The 13997-nt window shown below is 37.8% G+C and overlaps 2 protein-coding genes across 8 annotated transcripts in view; one reads left to right on the forward strand and one right to left on the reverse strand.

Moving 5' to 3' along the window:
• Positions 1-13997, forward strand: part of MINDY2 (MINDY lysine 48 deubiquitinase 2) — a 116020-nt gene that overhangs the window by 99129 nt on the left and 2894 nt on the right. For all 5 annotated transcript variants that reach the window (XM_060150913.1, XM_060150919.1, XM_060150928.1 and 2 more), the window contains one exon: positions 12289-12405. The gene's annotated coding sequence lies outside the window, so the exon portion shown is untranslated. The remainder of the gene's footprint in view (positions 1-12288; positions 12406-13997) is intronic.
• The window catches only part of SLTM (SAFB like transcription modulator), a 44502-nt gene continuing 33922 nt past the window's right edge, over positions 3418-13997 (reverse strand). For all 3 annotated transcript variants that reach the window (XM_060150867.1, XM_060150859.1, XM_060150877.1), the window contains exons 15-21: positions 13092-13272; positions 12230-12354; positions 11226-11396; positions 10246-10560; positions 9988-10132; positions 6355-6515; positions 3418-4483 (exon numbers count right to left, since the gene is read on the reverse strand). In XM_060150867.1, coding sequence (XP_060006850.1) covers positions 4375-4483; positions 6355-6515; positions 9988-10132; positions 10246-10560; positions 11226-11396; positions 12230-12354; positions 13092-13272 — 1207 coding nt within the window. In that variant the 3' untranslated portion in view covers positions 3418-4374. The remainder of the gene's footprint in view (positions 4484-6354; positions 6516-9987; positions 10133-10245; positions 10561-11225; positions 11397-12229; positions 12355-13091; positions 13273-13997) is intronic.

Below are 13997 nucleotides of genomic sequence, written 5' to 3' on the forward strand. Positions count from 1 at the left end.
GAGCATCTCATCCCACTGGCAAAAGACGGTGTTTCTGAAACTAAAATGATGTGTTGGAGCAGTGATGAGGAAAACTCTACTACCCATAAAATTGTCAGCTGCTCTTCAAAGAGCGTTTGGTCCTTCTTACTCTGAGCTGTATCTCCATAGTGATTCTCAACCTCAATTGTTCCTTATCTTACAGAATAATATTTTAGAATTTTTAGTCTTATTATCCTATACTTAAGGAATGCACCATATATCTTACTTGTCATGGCATCTGATCTGTCTCCGCTTCACTCCATCTCCCAAATGCCTGGCAGCATATGATGAGTAAATTAATGAATTAATATATGTTGATGGATGTCATTAGAAATTTTAGAGAAGGAAAACTGTCTTTATCCAAATGACTGCTTATTGCTTGAGCTTTTGATGTACTTAGGCAGTCTCTAATAAACCGATAAAAATTTAACTATTGAGCAGATTTCATATTCTTGCTTCCTAACCCCATTGGCAAATCCAAGTGGGAAGCAAATATATGATTTGGTGAGCCTGGAGCTGGAGCAAAGATGATCTAATGGCTAATATTCATGCCTAAGGCAGGCATCTCCTCTGTGGCTTACATCTGATGGTCTGGGCAGACTGTCTCTAAATGGTCCCATTTCTTACTGGTGGCTTCTCCGAAGGGTAGCTTGGAAAGGCTTTTGGCCGTCCTCAAGCCCTTACCTCAACTTTCACCAGATGCTCTCAAGGTTTCTTAGAAAAGTGTGTTGGTTACACCAATGCAATTTCAAGATAAAGCCCAGACCCCCACCCCAACCCCCATTCCTACCAGACTGCAGCCCCTAAGCCCCTTCTATGCAAATTCTGAATTCTCCATATATTTATTCAACAATTATATTGAGTAGCTACTAAGTGCCAGGTGCTCACGATATGGCAGTGAAAACGAAACAAAAAGCCAACAAAAACTGCTGCCCTCCTGGAGCTTACATCCCAGTTGGAAGAAACAAATGATATATGTCAGATGGGAAGGGGGAGGGAGAATACTGAGGGTGGGCTAAGAGTGTGGCAGTTTTAAATATAACACCAGGGAAGGCATCACTGAGAACATGGTATTTTCATGAAGACTTGAAGTGAGATATGTGGATATGTGGGGGAAGTGCATTCCAGATCAAGGAATCAATGCAAAAGGCCAGAGACAGGATGCTGTATTCAAGAAGCAAGAAGAGGCCAATGTGATGGAAACAAAGTGAGCAAGGAGAGTAGCAGGAAATGAGGTGAGAGAAGTAGTGCAACTCCAAAGACTTTAGATTTATTCCAAGGGAGATGAGCTGATAATTTGAAGGTTTAAAACAGAAGAGAAAAATACATGCCGTTTGGTGGTGTGGACATAAGACAAAGGCAATTAGCACAGAATACATAGGTGAAAATTAATTGTTTGGAACCTAACCGTTAAGCCTGGTTAGAAGGGCTATGTATAACAGAGAAAGGAAAGATAGCTTATTTTGCAGGAAACACTTAAGGATTTCAGAAAACAATTCGTTGCAGGTAAAAATAGGCAGTATTTGTTGACTGATGCAGCTTAAGTGATGTAGGAAAGAGAATTTTATGTATGGCAGCCTTACGGACTTTGAAGATAGTGACTAAATGTTTGTGAGGATTAGCTAGTTTGTGTGTGGGGGGGAAGTGAACATGTTAGATCAGAGGCACTGAGAGGAAAGCTAATTAAGCACTGGAGGTACTGGAAAAGATTCATCTTTAGGTAAGGAGCTGGATTAGACGAAGTTGGAAAAAATGCAAAAGTAATTTGACATTTTTACAGTTAAGGATTCAGTAAATGTTTAACTGTTGGAACAGGCTGAAGTATGGAGGAACTGAGTTAAGTGACAATCTAGCAAGGGATACAAACATAGGCAGAAGGGTTTCTAAATTTTTCTATGCAACTCTGAAGATTTTTTTTTTTCTTTTACAATTATTTTAGGCATGTGTAGTTTCTGACTTCAGTGTCCTGCCCAAGCTTGCTAAGACGGGCTTTTTCTTGAACCACTGTAAGCTGTTACTCCTAAATCACTGAAACCTTCTATATTATTGGATTGCTGAAACATTTTTGGATTGCTCAACAAGTATATGCAGAGTAACAAAATTTTCTCCTTTTCCTTGGTTTTGAGGAACCCATCTTCCTTTACAAAATCTCTAAAATTGGTTTTCACTACTGATCCTTAGCCAACCAGATCTCTAACAGGTGCCCCTAAACCCTAAGGGCTACTCCCAAACTCAATGCCAAAATTTCAGAAGGTGGTTTTGTTGGTTTTTTTCAACTTGAAAATGCTATACTATGGCAAACTGAGGAAAAAATAACTACCTACCAGTCTGTAGACTGTTGTACCATTCGGTGTAGGTGTAGAAGAGATTATAACAAAACAAAGATCTAATACTTTAAGAGATTACTTCTCAGATCCCCATCTGAAAAATGGGTAGGACAATAATTGTTACTTACAGTTAGTAGGATTCTTTTGAGTATTAGGCAAGCAACGCACTTAAGATGCTTAGTACACTGCCCAGCACGTAAAGTGCTTACGAATGTTAGCAACTGTGTAATCCCTTGTGGTAAGCACAGCTCCACTCTACAAATGAGGAAAAAAGATCAGAAGTGACACAGAGACCCAAAGTCACAAAGAGGCAGAGCAGAAGTTAGTTCACTCCAATACATACTGAGGCTTCCATTGTGCTGTTCTACAAAGCGCAGAGGGGATCAGGAAATGAAGAAGTAGACCCCTAGAGAGACACACACACACACACACACACACACACACACACACACACACACAATCACCTGCTCCCACAACTGTAGAGTCAGGAAGGGAAGAAAAGGGTATGAAATCCAGAACAATACAAAAAGTGCCAGTTCCCCCAAAGTCAAAGACAAGGGTACCCTGGCTGCCCACAGCACTCAGAAGTCTGAGCCACCTCATGGGCACAGCCATAACCACTCAGGGACACTTACAAGAACTTCTATAAAGACTCCTTCTCAAATCAAAAGGTGGCCTCAGAGCAATCCCTTGGCACCCATCTTTTACTCTGTACGAGCATACAGACTGCTGAGTTTTCCAAGAATCTAGACCATCTGAATTACTCATCACTGATTTATATGAAGGAATATGCGAGGCTTTAAGAGGCGCTATTCTGAATTTACCTTGAAGGACTTTCCTGGAAAAGATGCCTTAAAGAAAACAACCAGTAAGGTTAGTGCTTAAGGTTCCAACACTTCAACAAAGTGTGCTGCCCAGCTACTGAGATGAAGAGTCAAAGTTAGACTTATTTCCTAGGAACAAAAACCAAAAGTCTGTCGTTAAAGCTCTAAACCTAGTCAATTACTTGGAGTAAGGAAAAGGGCTGGAGGACTAACACCTAAAAAGCTGGAAACAAAGACACATACACTTCCAGGTGTGGATTTTTATTTTCACAAAGAGACAACAATGCCTTCCCACATACAAGTATTTACAAAACCCAACTGATTCACCAATCTAGAACCTGGGTTTGTTTTTTTTTCCACTTCTCAACATAGTTGGGAATATGGAAACATTAATACCCACACAATTCCCAGAGATGGAATTTATCCATCAAACAGTGCAGATTACCTAAAAGTGCACTTACCTGCACAACTCAGTCTAAGAACCTCAGTGATACAAACCTCATGGCCAAGGTTTCAGTAATCTATTTGGTTTCATACCATGCAAACCTGAACAAGTGTGCTGCTACACTAAACTGAAAATCGGTTCTCATTTTACAATTAAAAAGGTTCTCAACACTTTAGCAACTATACAGAATATGAAGGTTTATTTCAAAAAAGAGTACATTTTTTAAAACCAGGATACACAGATGCACTTAATGTAACAGTACCTTCTGCAAAAATAGGTTACATAATACTCAGAAATGCAAGGAACAATCTTATTCTCTAAAAATTAAACAGCAGACTTTTTAAGCTTAAACAGCCTTCAAAATGGAGGCTGAAAATGCTTGGTGACAAGAAGTAACTCTAGAGCCTGACACCACAGAGCTAATGCCGGAAATTAAACTACGACCACACACCTGCAAACTACGCTTTATATTCACACAGCATTAAAATGGTTTTGATTCCTATCTTTTCAAATGTGTCTTGGTGCTGCAAGAAAAAAAGTTGAATGATACACAAAACTATTAAAAGTTACAACAGAACTATTTAAACATCTTCTCCAAAATTGAGAAAAGCAATCATGTTAAATTTTAAAAAAAGAGAAAAAAGAAAAAGTCTGACAGAAATCTCAAGCAAGTCAGAGGTCCTCTTCATAAGTAGTCAAGTAAAGTTTACAGGAGATTTCAATAAATTATCTTGAAACCGTGGCAGAGAGCTAATTTTCAGAATCGTCGTGGAGGTCCACCCTTAAATGGCTTAAATCCAGAGCCACTTCCTCTTGGCATGGAATTGCCACTGATTTGTACAATTCTATTAATTGGGGATGCATTACTGAAAAAGGTTTAAAAGAAAAAAATGTCAGAGAACAAAAGAACAAATAATTACAGCTAATACCTAAAAAGTGATTATCATTTAACAGACACTGTTCTTTGTACTTTACACATATTAAATAATTTACTATTTTAACAGTCCTGTGAGGTATGTACCATTACTAACCCCACTTTCCTGATGAAGAAAGACAGATCTAGAAGCTAAGTAACTTGCCCAGGATCACAATGGTGATCTGATAATAAATGGTGGTGTGAGGATTTCAACTCAGGCAACCTCACGTCAAAGCCTCTGCCTCTTAATAAGCCATTTAATGGTCTGTGAATGAATGGACTGGAGCAGTGTTTCTCAAAGTGTGGCCCCCAGATCTGCAGCATCAACTAGGAACTTGAACCTCTGAACTAAAGGACATCATTCAAGAAATATTTTTGGGATTTCTTTTATATGTATAATGCAACACAGTAGGTACGAACGGATAATACAGGAATAAAGACCCACCCCAAAATCCTACAACAAATTTGGGAGGGAAAAACCCATGGTGAAATGGTTTAAGTAGGATAAAACCAAATTACAGAAAGGTGTGGATGCCAGGCTGAGGAATCTGGATTAGATCCTGTAACCTAAAGAAGCTGTTTGTAAGTTTTGGAGCAAGTAAACAGTGTAAGAAAACAGTCCCAACGGTTAAATTTAGAAATAACATGAAAAATGGAGGAGAGAAAACACTCATTTGGGAAGATCTGATGGGAGCTGAAATGAGCAAGAAGACAAAGCTACCACAAATATATTTTTTTAACTGAACCATACTTAGAAATTTATGCTAGGAGTGGAGAAAGATAAAGGTGAGGCCCAGTCTGGCAGTGGCAAATCAAAAGAAGCTGGAGACAACAACTGAAACATAAAGGTTTTAAACAGCAGAGGAATGAGTTTGCTTGTGACCCTGAATTTCTGGAGACCTCCAAGCATTTACATGGAGATCATGATATAAAGCTAAAAATAAAAAACAGTATCTAAAATCCAACCGTGTGAAGGAGCCAATAAGTAAATTAAAAAGGTAGAAAAGAAAATTATGGTACATTAGAAAACAGAGGAATGTTTTAAAAAAGGAAAAGCAACAGTGCTTAACCACCAAGGAGCCCAAGAACTAAGAAAATAAAGGAATCTATATTTCTCAAGAAAAAAGGTATTGGTGACCTTTAATAACCAAGGACAGAATGAGTGACAAGGCTGTGCAGGGCACAAGTATAGTAAACAGTCACTTAAGTCTGAGGCTAGAAGCAACCAATAGAAGAGTAGTAACTTGGATCACTGAGCCAAGCCACTGTTCTCTTCTAAGACAGATGAATGGGAAAGAAAAAAGGGCATGGGAGAGAGAGAGGCCAAACACTTGGCCAGCTGAAGGGCCACAATGGATGTTGGTATGAAGAGAAAAGAAAGCTCGTCTCCTAGCATTTGAACAGGCTTTGGGATAAATGTCCAAAAATTTTGCTAGACCTATTTGAAAAGGGAGGAAGCAGAACATACTTTCAGTTTCTTCTTCCTTTCTAGGAATTTTCAGAATGATAGTGAACAAGAAGATGGTTCCAACATGAAATTAAAAAGCTTCATTATCTACTGGATTCTGACATAAATACCTACCTGTATCGAGACTGATATGCCAGAATGTCAATCAATTAACTTACAATGAGGAATGTTAACTCACAAATTAACATCAGCTGCCCTGGAGATTTTTGGGTTAATATGAGGAAATATCTGGGCAGACCTAGGGTTGTTACTAGTTACAATTCAATCTCTCAGAAACTATAATGACCTTTAAGGAAAAGGAAAAAGGTTTGGTTGCATGCTGGCAGAAAAGTCTTAACTGATTAATTACTTACCTTGTATGCTGCGTTATCATGCCTGCTCCTGTCCGGCCATCACCCATTCGCCTTGCATCATGATAGCTAGGCCCTTGAGAAGGTGGACCATGCCATTCTTTCCTTGGTCCACTTGTGTCCCGTCCATGGCGGTCAACCACATGTCGTTCTTCAGGATAGTGCTAAAGAATAACATATTAAAAGAAAAATCAGGACAGACTCCGCCTCAGGCCAATTTACTTAAGGTGTACTTTCTTTTTTTTTGATAAATTTATTTTATTTTTATTTATTTTTGGCTGTGTTGGGTCTTTGCTGCTGCACGCAGGCTTTCTCTAGTTGCGGCAAGCGGGGGCTACTCTTTATTGCGATGCGTGGGCTTCTCATTGCAGTGGCTTCTCTTGTTGCGGAGCACAGGCTCTAGAGTGCAGGCTCAGTAGTTGTGGCCCACGGGCTTAGCTGTTCCACTGCATGTGGGACCTTCCCGGACCAGGGCTCGAACCCATGTCCCCTGCGTTGGCAGGCGGATTCTTAACCACTGTGCCACCAGGGAAGCCCCTTATGGTATACTTTTAATGTCAGAAGGAAATTAGTAAGATGTATGAGAAGATGAAAGAATGAATAATATGAAAAAAGGTTTCTATCTACTTTGAACTAAGAAGCTTCTCAGGCTTCAGGGTAGAAAAGGTAGGACAGAATATGATTCAGCACTGTTATTTCTATACCTTCTAGCACCCATGTACTTTTTGACCCCTGAGTATTTCTGGGTCTATATGTAATGCCTGGATCTTCTATACATATGTAAGAAGGCATACTGAGAGGTCAAAACCTTAAGACAAATCAAGGTCGGGTATATGATCAACATGAAAATACCACATAGAAACAGGAGCTGTCATCTTACTGTACACAGTACTAGTTAGTGCTATGGCTCTTACAAGGTCTTACATCCATGACTATGAAGAAAAAAGAATAGTGAACATAAAGAAACAAAAGCAGAGAACTAAGGATCTGCAGAAAAAAAAGAGTCAAAAGTTATGATAGTTAGCCTACAGAAATCTGAAGGCGCCCTACAGAGATATGTTGGGTTGGCCAAAAGGTTCGTTCGGTTTTCCCGTAGGATGGCTCTAGTGGCGCTTAGTTGTCTTTAACTTCATTCAAAACAATTTTGTTAGATTGTATTGTGACAGCTGTCATATCAGCGTGCATTTAAAAAAAACCCAAAATTGGTGAATTTTTGTGTAGCCATTTTAATACTGAAGATGGAAGAAAAAAAGCCACATTTTTGGCATATTATGCTTTATTATTTCAAGAAAGGTAAAAACACAATTGAAACACAAAAAACGATTTGCGTGGTGTATGGAGAAGATGCTGTGACTGATCAAACGTGTCAAAGGTTGGTTTGGGAAGTACTGTGCTGAAGATTTCTCGCTGGATGATGTTCCACGGTTGGGTAGACCAGCTGAAGTTGACAGCAATCAAATCGAGACATTGAGAATAATCAACATTATACCACGTGGGAGATAGCCGACATACTCAAAATATCCAAATCAAGTGCTGAAAATCATTTGCACCAGCTTGGTTATGTGAATCGCTTTGACGTTTGGGTTCCATGTAAGTTAAGTGAAAAAAACCCTTCTTGACCGTATTTCCACACGCATTTCTCTACTGAAACGTAACGAAAATGTTCCATTTTTAAAACAAATTGTGACAGGCGATGGAAAGTGGATACCGTACTACAATGTGGAACGGAAGAGATTGTAGGGCAAGCAAAATGAACCACCACCAACCACACCAAAGGCCGGTCTTCATCCAAAGAAGGTGATGTGTATATAGTGGGATTAGAAGGGAGTCCTTCCAGAAAACCAAACAATTAACTCCGACAAGTACTGCTCCCAATTAGACCAACTGAAAATGGCACTCAACGAAAAGCATCCAGATTAGTCAACAGAAAACGCAGAATCTTCCATCAGGATAATGCAAGACAGCATGTTTCTTTGATGACCAGGCAAAATCTGTTACAGCTTGGCTGGGAAGTTCTGATTCTTCCGCCATATTCACCAGACATTGCATGTTCGGCTTTCCACTTATTTTGGTCTTTACAAAATTCTCTTAATGGGAAAAATTTCAAGTCCCTGGAAGACTGTAAAAGGCACATGGAACAGTTCTTTGCTCAAAAAGATAAAAAGTTTTGGGAAGACAGAATTATGAAGTTGCCTGAAAAATGGCAGAAGGTAGTGGAACAAAACAGTGAATACGTTGTTCAATAAAGTTCTTGGTGAAAATAAAAATGTGTCTTTTATTTGTACTTAAAAACCGAAGGAACTTTTTTGCCAACCCAATACTACAGTCAGAACAGCTTATAGACCAACACAATGAAAACCAAATTTCCAAGGGAGGAACAGGATCTCTTCCCTCAGGATACCTGTTGCAAAAAGGGTATGTGAATGCAAGGGCACTAGTCTACGAGACTTAAATTTTACTCTAACTAAGGCAGAATATCTGGATTATGTAACAAATCTTAAATGTTCTATTCAGGATAAATAGCTCAATGAATTCATCTATTGAACATTTCTACTTACTAGAAACATTAAAACGTAATAAATCCCAGCAGGCCCAAATCCATTTCAAAAATGCTTTGTAGGAAATGGAAAGTGCATAGTTGTATTAACTAGAATGCCAAGAGATTAAAAAGTTTTCTGGTAAAAAATGTTGCTACAAAACCTAATATGTATTCAAATACAAAACAGAGCACCAGAGTATACTACAGGCTGAAGGATGGAGACACACATGCACATACACACACACTTCAGAATTCTTTTCTGTATGTAATTTAAGAGAATATTCTATCTCTGCAACCGTCAACCCATATTATGCCAGTATTTCACTGACAGAATGCTTTCAAATCAGGTAAAAGGTTTTTGCTCATTTGAATTGCTAAGATATGTCCTCTGTCGAGATTCATTAACTTCTTAATAGAAAATATTCAAGTCAATAAAGTGTCACAAGAGTAAAAAAGGCAAATACAAAATATTCCACTTACCTACCTTTAAAAATAAAAGAGCAAAAAAGAGACAACTGTTTTATTTCAGTTCTATACTTTAAGCTACTTAATAAAGTGGGAGAAAAGAGAGAGTATTATAAACCAAAAAAACAACAAAAAAAAGGAAAAGGTGAAAGAGAAACACAAGTAGGGGCCCAAGATTTCCCATCCAGTTTGAAAGCCTCAATTTCTTAAAAAAGAAATAAAGCCAGTCATCATTAGGAAGGCTCATCTATCTACCAAATATAACAATTCTCAAATTTTCGCAGGAAGTTTAACAAAAATTTCAGGGCTACAATCATTTCATCATGTATGTAAGTCAAGTCATTATACTGTACACCTTAAACTTACACAGTTCTTTCTGTATGTCAATTATATCTCAATAAAACTGGAAGGAAAAAAAAATTTCAGGGCTAGTATCCTGCTTCTCTGGACTACTATGTTCAACTACTGACTTGAAAATACAAGAGGCATTAAGATCTTTCACAAGAAACTCTCAATCATTCTAATCTAACTAGTCTAGTCCACACTCAAATGATACTATAGATACAATGTGTCTCATAAGTCCTTTAAATTTATTTCTGGAGAGTTGACAATAAACCTGCATAAGCATTTACCTGTGCTCCACTTCCTCGGTCTGTGATTACTCCTCTGTCTCCCTCTCTGTTTCCATAGCCTGAAGCATTACTGCGATTCCCAGGGGGAGCCCCTCTCACACTGTGCCCTGATACTTCTCTCCCAGATCTTTCTGGCCTTTCAACTCTGTTAAACAAAATCCAAAAACATACACAATCAAACTCTATTATACCTTTTTTTGAAAAACCCAAATGCATTATAAACCACCACTAGCTAGTCATTAGAAACTACACAAATACCTTGCTTCTCGTTTGTCGGTGGACATGCCTCCTTCACTCTTCCAGGAGGTTGGTCTAGATGGATTGGGCCCTCCTTCTCGAGGATGTCTAGGGTGAGTGATATCAGGCCTGTCATGAATGATCACTGTCCTCCTCTCATCCCGTTCCCCTCGTACTTCTCGCCTGTCTGTTTCTCTAAGTTCGTTTCTTGGTGGTAGAGGCTCATTTCTTCTGGAATCACTGAAATTTTTGGGATACCTTTCAAAACCTGGATCTTCTCTTCGTGCAGAAGGACGTGTTTTTTTCCCTTCACTGTGACCAACAAAACGTTCTCGCCTGTTATCCAAAACAAAGAACACAGGTCCTGAGAAGTACTTACTTGGCCTTATTCTTCTTAACTTTATTTGCATAACCTACAGTAATAACACCTTCTTTAAAAATTAACTTAAGATGGAAGAGATATGGGAACATATGTATATGTATAACTGATTCACTTTGTTATAAAGCAGAAACCAACACACCATTGTAAAGCAATTATACTCCAATAAAGATGTAAAAAAAAAAAACTAAATAAATAATAAATAAAAATTAACTTAAGGTAAGGTGACCAAAAATAGCCACAATTATTGATAATAACCTATATTCTTTTAAATTGAGCTAAATGTCTGGCATGAAGGTTGGTTTTTTGCCATCCAAGGGAAATTACATCAAGTCATTACCAACCTGAGGGATATTTTACTGTTCTTCACAGTTGAGGCCCATCCAAAGTTAACAGTACTCCCACTTAGATAAAACCAACCTACTTAACTGTGTTATATGGTGGCCTATAAAACTAATGTTGAATACTGAATCACAGTCTCATTAACAAATACAAAAACCAAACATATGATTTGTTCTGAACACTCAGGTATGACCTGTACTTAAGATTTTAACTGAGAACCAAACTATCACTAACAAGGCTCATATACCAAATACAGCATTTTTCAACATAATCTGTTTACCTTTCAAAAGATGAAGACTGTATTGATGAACTCTCAGGAAACCTGCCCCTCTCTCGGTGATCAAAGTCATTAAATCTATTCTGTTGTCGAGAGTAGTCAGATCCGTGGCCGAATCGTGCATCTGTATCTAGAGACAACTTTTTATTCTCGCTCCAGTAAGGATCATCTCGCCTTGAAGAAAAATATTTGCTTGTTTATATAAATTAGTTTTACAACAATCAAATAACACTTACTTGGAGTCATACATACCACATGCTAGGAACTGTGGATACAGAGGGCTAATAAACTCAAGATAAAACATTGTTACAAGAACAAGCTAGCAAAAAATTGTTGTTATACAAAGTCATATAGTTATTAGAGGAGTTTCACAGGAAAGAAAATAGTTGAAGAATTGTTTGTTTTCAAATTACTAAATGGAAAATACAAATAAGATAAACACTTGATACCATTTTATGATAAAATTCTAACTAGGTGTATACAACCTTTTTGGTTATACTTAACTTTGGAAAGGTTAGAGGGGTCAGTCCCAAGCACAAGTCATTCACTCCACTTATTTCTCAACACTATCAACTAAATCTCACAGAATGTATAATGAGAAAATTAAATGACTATATTGTATTTTGAAATCTATTAAGAACCATGAATGCAAACACATACAGAATCTATATTTTAGTCTTCCCAAATTTGACTTTGATTTCTGTACCATCTGCACTACCCTGTAAGCATTTTCAAAATGGGTCTGAGTTTGAGAGCCATTGCTGAAGTCTACCATGTATTTCCAGTCATAGTGGAAAAACATTTGCATTAGGAAGGGAAACAGAAGAGCAGACTCTTCTACTTGACAATGCACTGGGTCCAATTCAATACTGCAATCATTCCCATCCCTGTTGATCATGACCCTTTACTCCAGTGATGGGTGCCTGTACTCTCCAATTCTAGAGTTAGTCTTAGCTTGGACTAAGGAATAAGATAGTAAGCTACTGTTAAAGAAAGTAAGCAACTACCTATGATCTACATCACGTGGGCGTTTCAAAGAATTCCTTTTTTCTTGTTCATAACGAAGCTGCTGCTGTTGCCTTCTCAGTTCCTCTCGTTCTCGAGCAATACGTTCAGCTTCCTTACGTCGTTCCTTCAGACAACATAGAAGGAAGAACCAACCAATGCAAAATGAAAACATAAGGTAAGTATATATGCAACTTTGTTTTAATCCTGTCATTAAGAAACCATCATAGGCAAGCACCAGGCAAAACACATACCTGGGACAAATAAAAAATTCTGACTTCAGTAATTAGCAATCTAAGCTATGACTATTGTTCTGCAACATTAAAATTAACAGAGACTGGGTATTAAAAGCTGGCAATTTTTTAAATTTGGAAGGTCAAATTTAGTTTAATAATTTTAAACAAAAGCACCTAAAGGGAATTAGAAATAGAGTTCTTAATACGTATGAAGATTAAGTGCCTTAAAACCTTGGATGCAATTCTGCAAAGAGAGGCATTATTTCCTTCCAGCCTTGGGAAATCACTCCCACTATAATATGTAAGGAAATAGTTATTTTCTAAGAATGGGACAGTGACAGAGCCTGGATTACAACTACTCTGGACTCATAGTCCTATGCTCAGACTATTAGGCTGCCATGATATTGCAGAGCTCGAGGTATTACCAATTGGCTAGAACAAAGTCATGACTAAATGTATTTTTAACTAGCACCTAATTCACTGTTACCTTTCAGGGACACTTAATAAATGCTCATTAGCTAAACTTATTCTATAGAAGCTTTACAACATGTAAAGCAAATTTTAGGGCAAAAATCACAGGGTTTGAAAAAGGTCAGTTATTTAAGATGAAAAGATTTTCTGACTGCACCTGTTCAATACGAATGCGTTCCCTTTCCAAGCGTTCGCGTTCCATTCTCTCTCTCTCTAGTTTTTGCCTTTCAATTTCTAGGCGCTCTCTCTCTCTCTGTAAGCGTTCCCGTTCTTCCCGTTCACGAATTATTCTAATGCGTTCTCGCTCTCGACGCTCTCTTTCTGCAATCTCTCTTCGTCTAACAAAAATCAGTATTTAGAAATACTTAAATTATGCTAGCACTGTGTGAAAGAGAATAGCTTTTGAATTTGTATTTTTCCTTGAGGTTGGCAATTTTAAACTTCAACTCATTCTAAGTAGTTTTAATGTAATTGGAAAGAGAACTCAAAATAAAACTTTAAACAGATTTCAATAGTGTCACTTATTTATTAAGACTGTCAACTGAACAGCTGAATTTTATAGAGTAGTTGCCTCTTACATGATTCCTGTTTAAATAAAAATCCCACTATAACAGCCCATTAATTAATCAACATTTTTAAAAGGAGATATTCTACATACATGAGTTTGCAAAACTACAACTTCTACTGTTTTTGATAGAAAAATAGGATATAGTCTATCTCCTTAAAATCAGGTAGGCCTTATTTTTGATAACTTGGGATCATAACCACCAGCATGAATTACAGCAAATGCTGTATATAATGAACGGTTGCCTCAAAGCCTCTTTTGGAGTGTTCACAGCCCATAATAGATGGCTCCAGGTAACATGCTTCTTTGATTCAGGAGGTAGTTCAAATGTTTGCTCAACTAAATTATTATATTAAGACTTTTAACAGCGTTTGGTTTTTTTAAAAAATCATTTCCTTACATTAAGGCACCCCGTGTATTTTGTCTATCACCATGTCTTCCCCTAGTAACCCAGTGGTTCTCAACGGTTCAGTACTGCCCCCATGGAAATCTGAGGAG

The sequence above is a fragment of the Lagenorhynchus albirostris genome, chromosome 1, assembly GCF_949774975.1.
Source record: "Lagenorhynchus albirostris chromosome 1, mLagAlb1.1, whole genome shotgun sequence".
Taxonomy (NCBI): Eukaryota; Metazoa; Chordata; class Mammalia; order Artiodactyla; family Delphinidae; genus Lagenorhynchus; species Lagenorhynchus albirostris.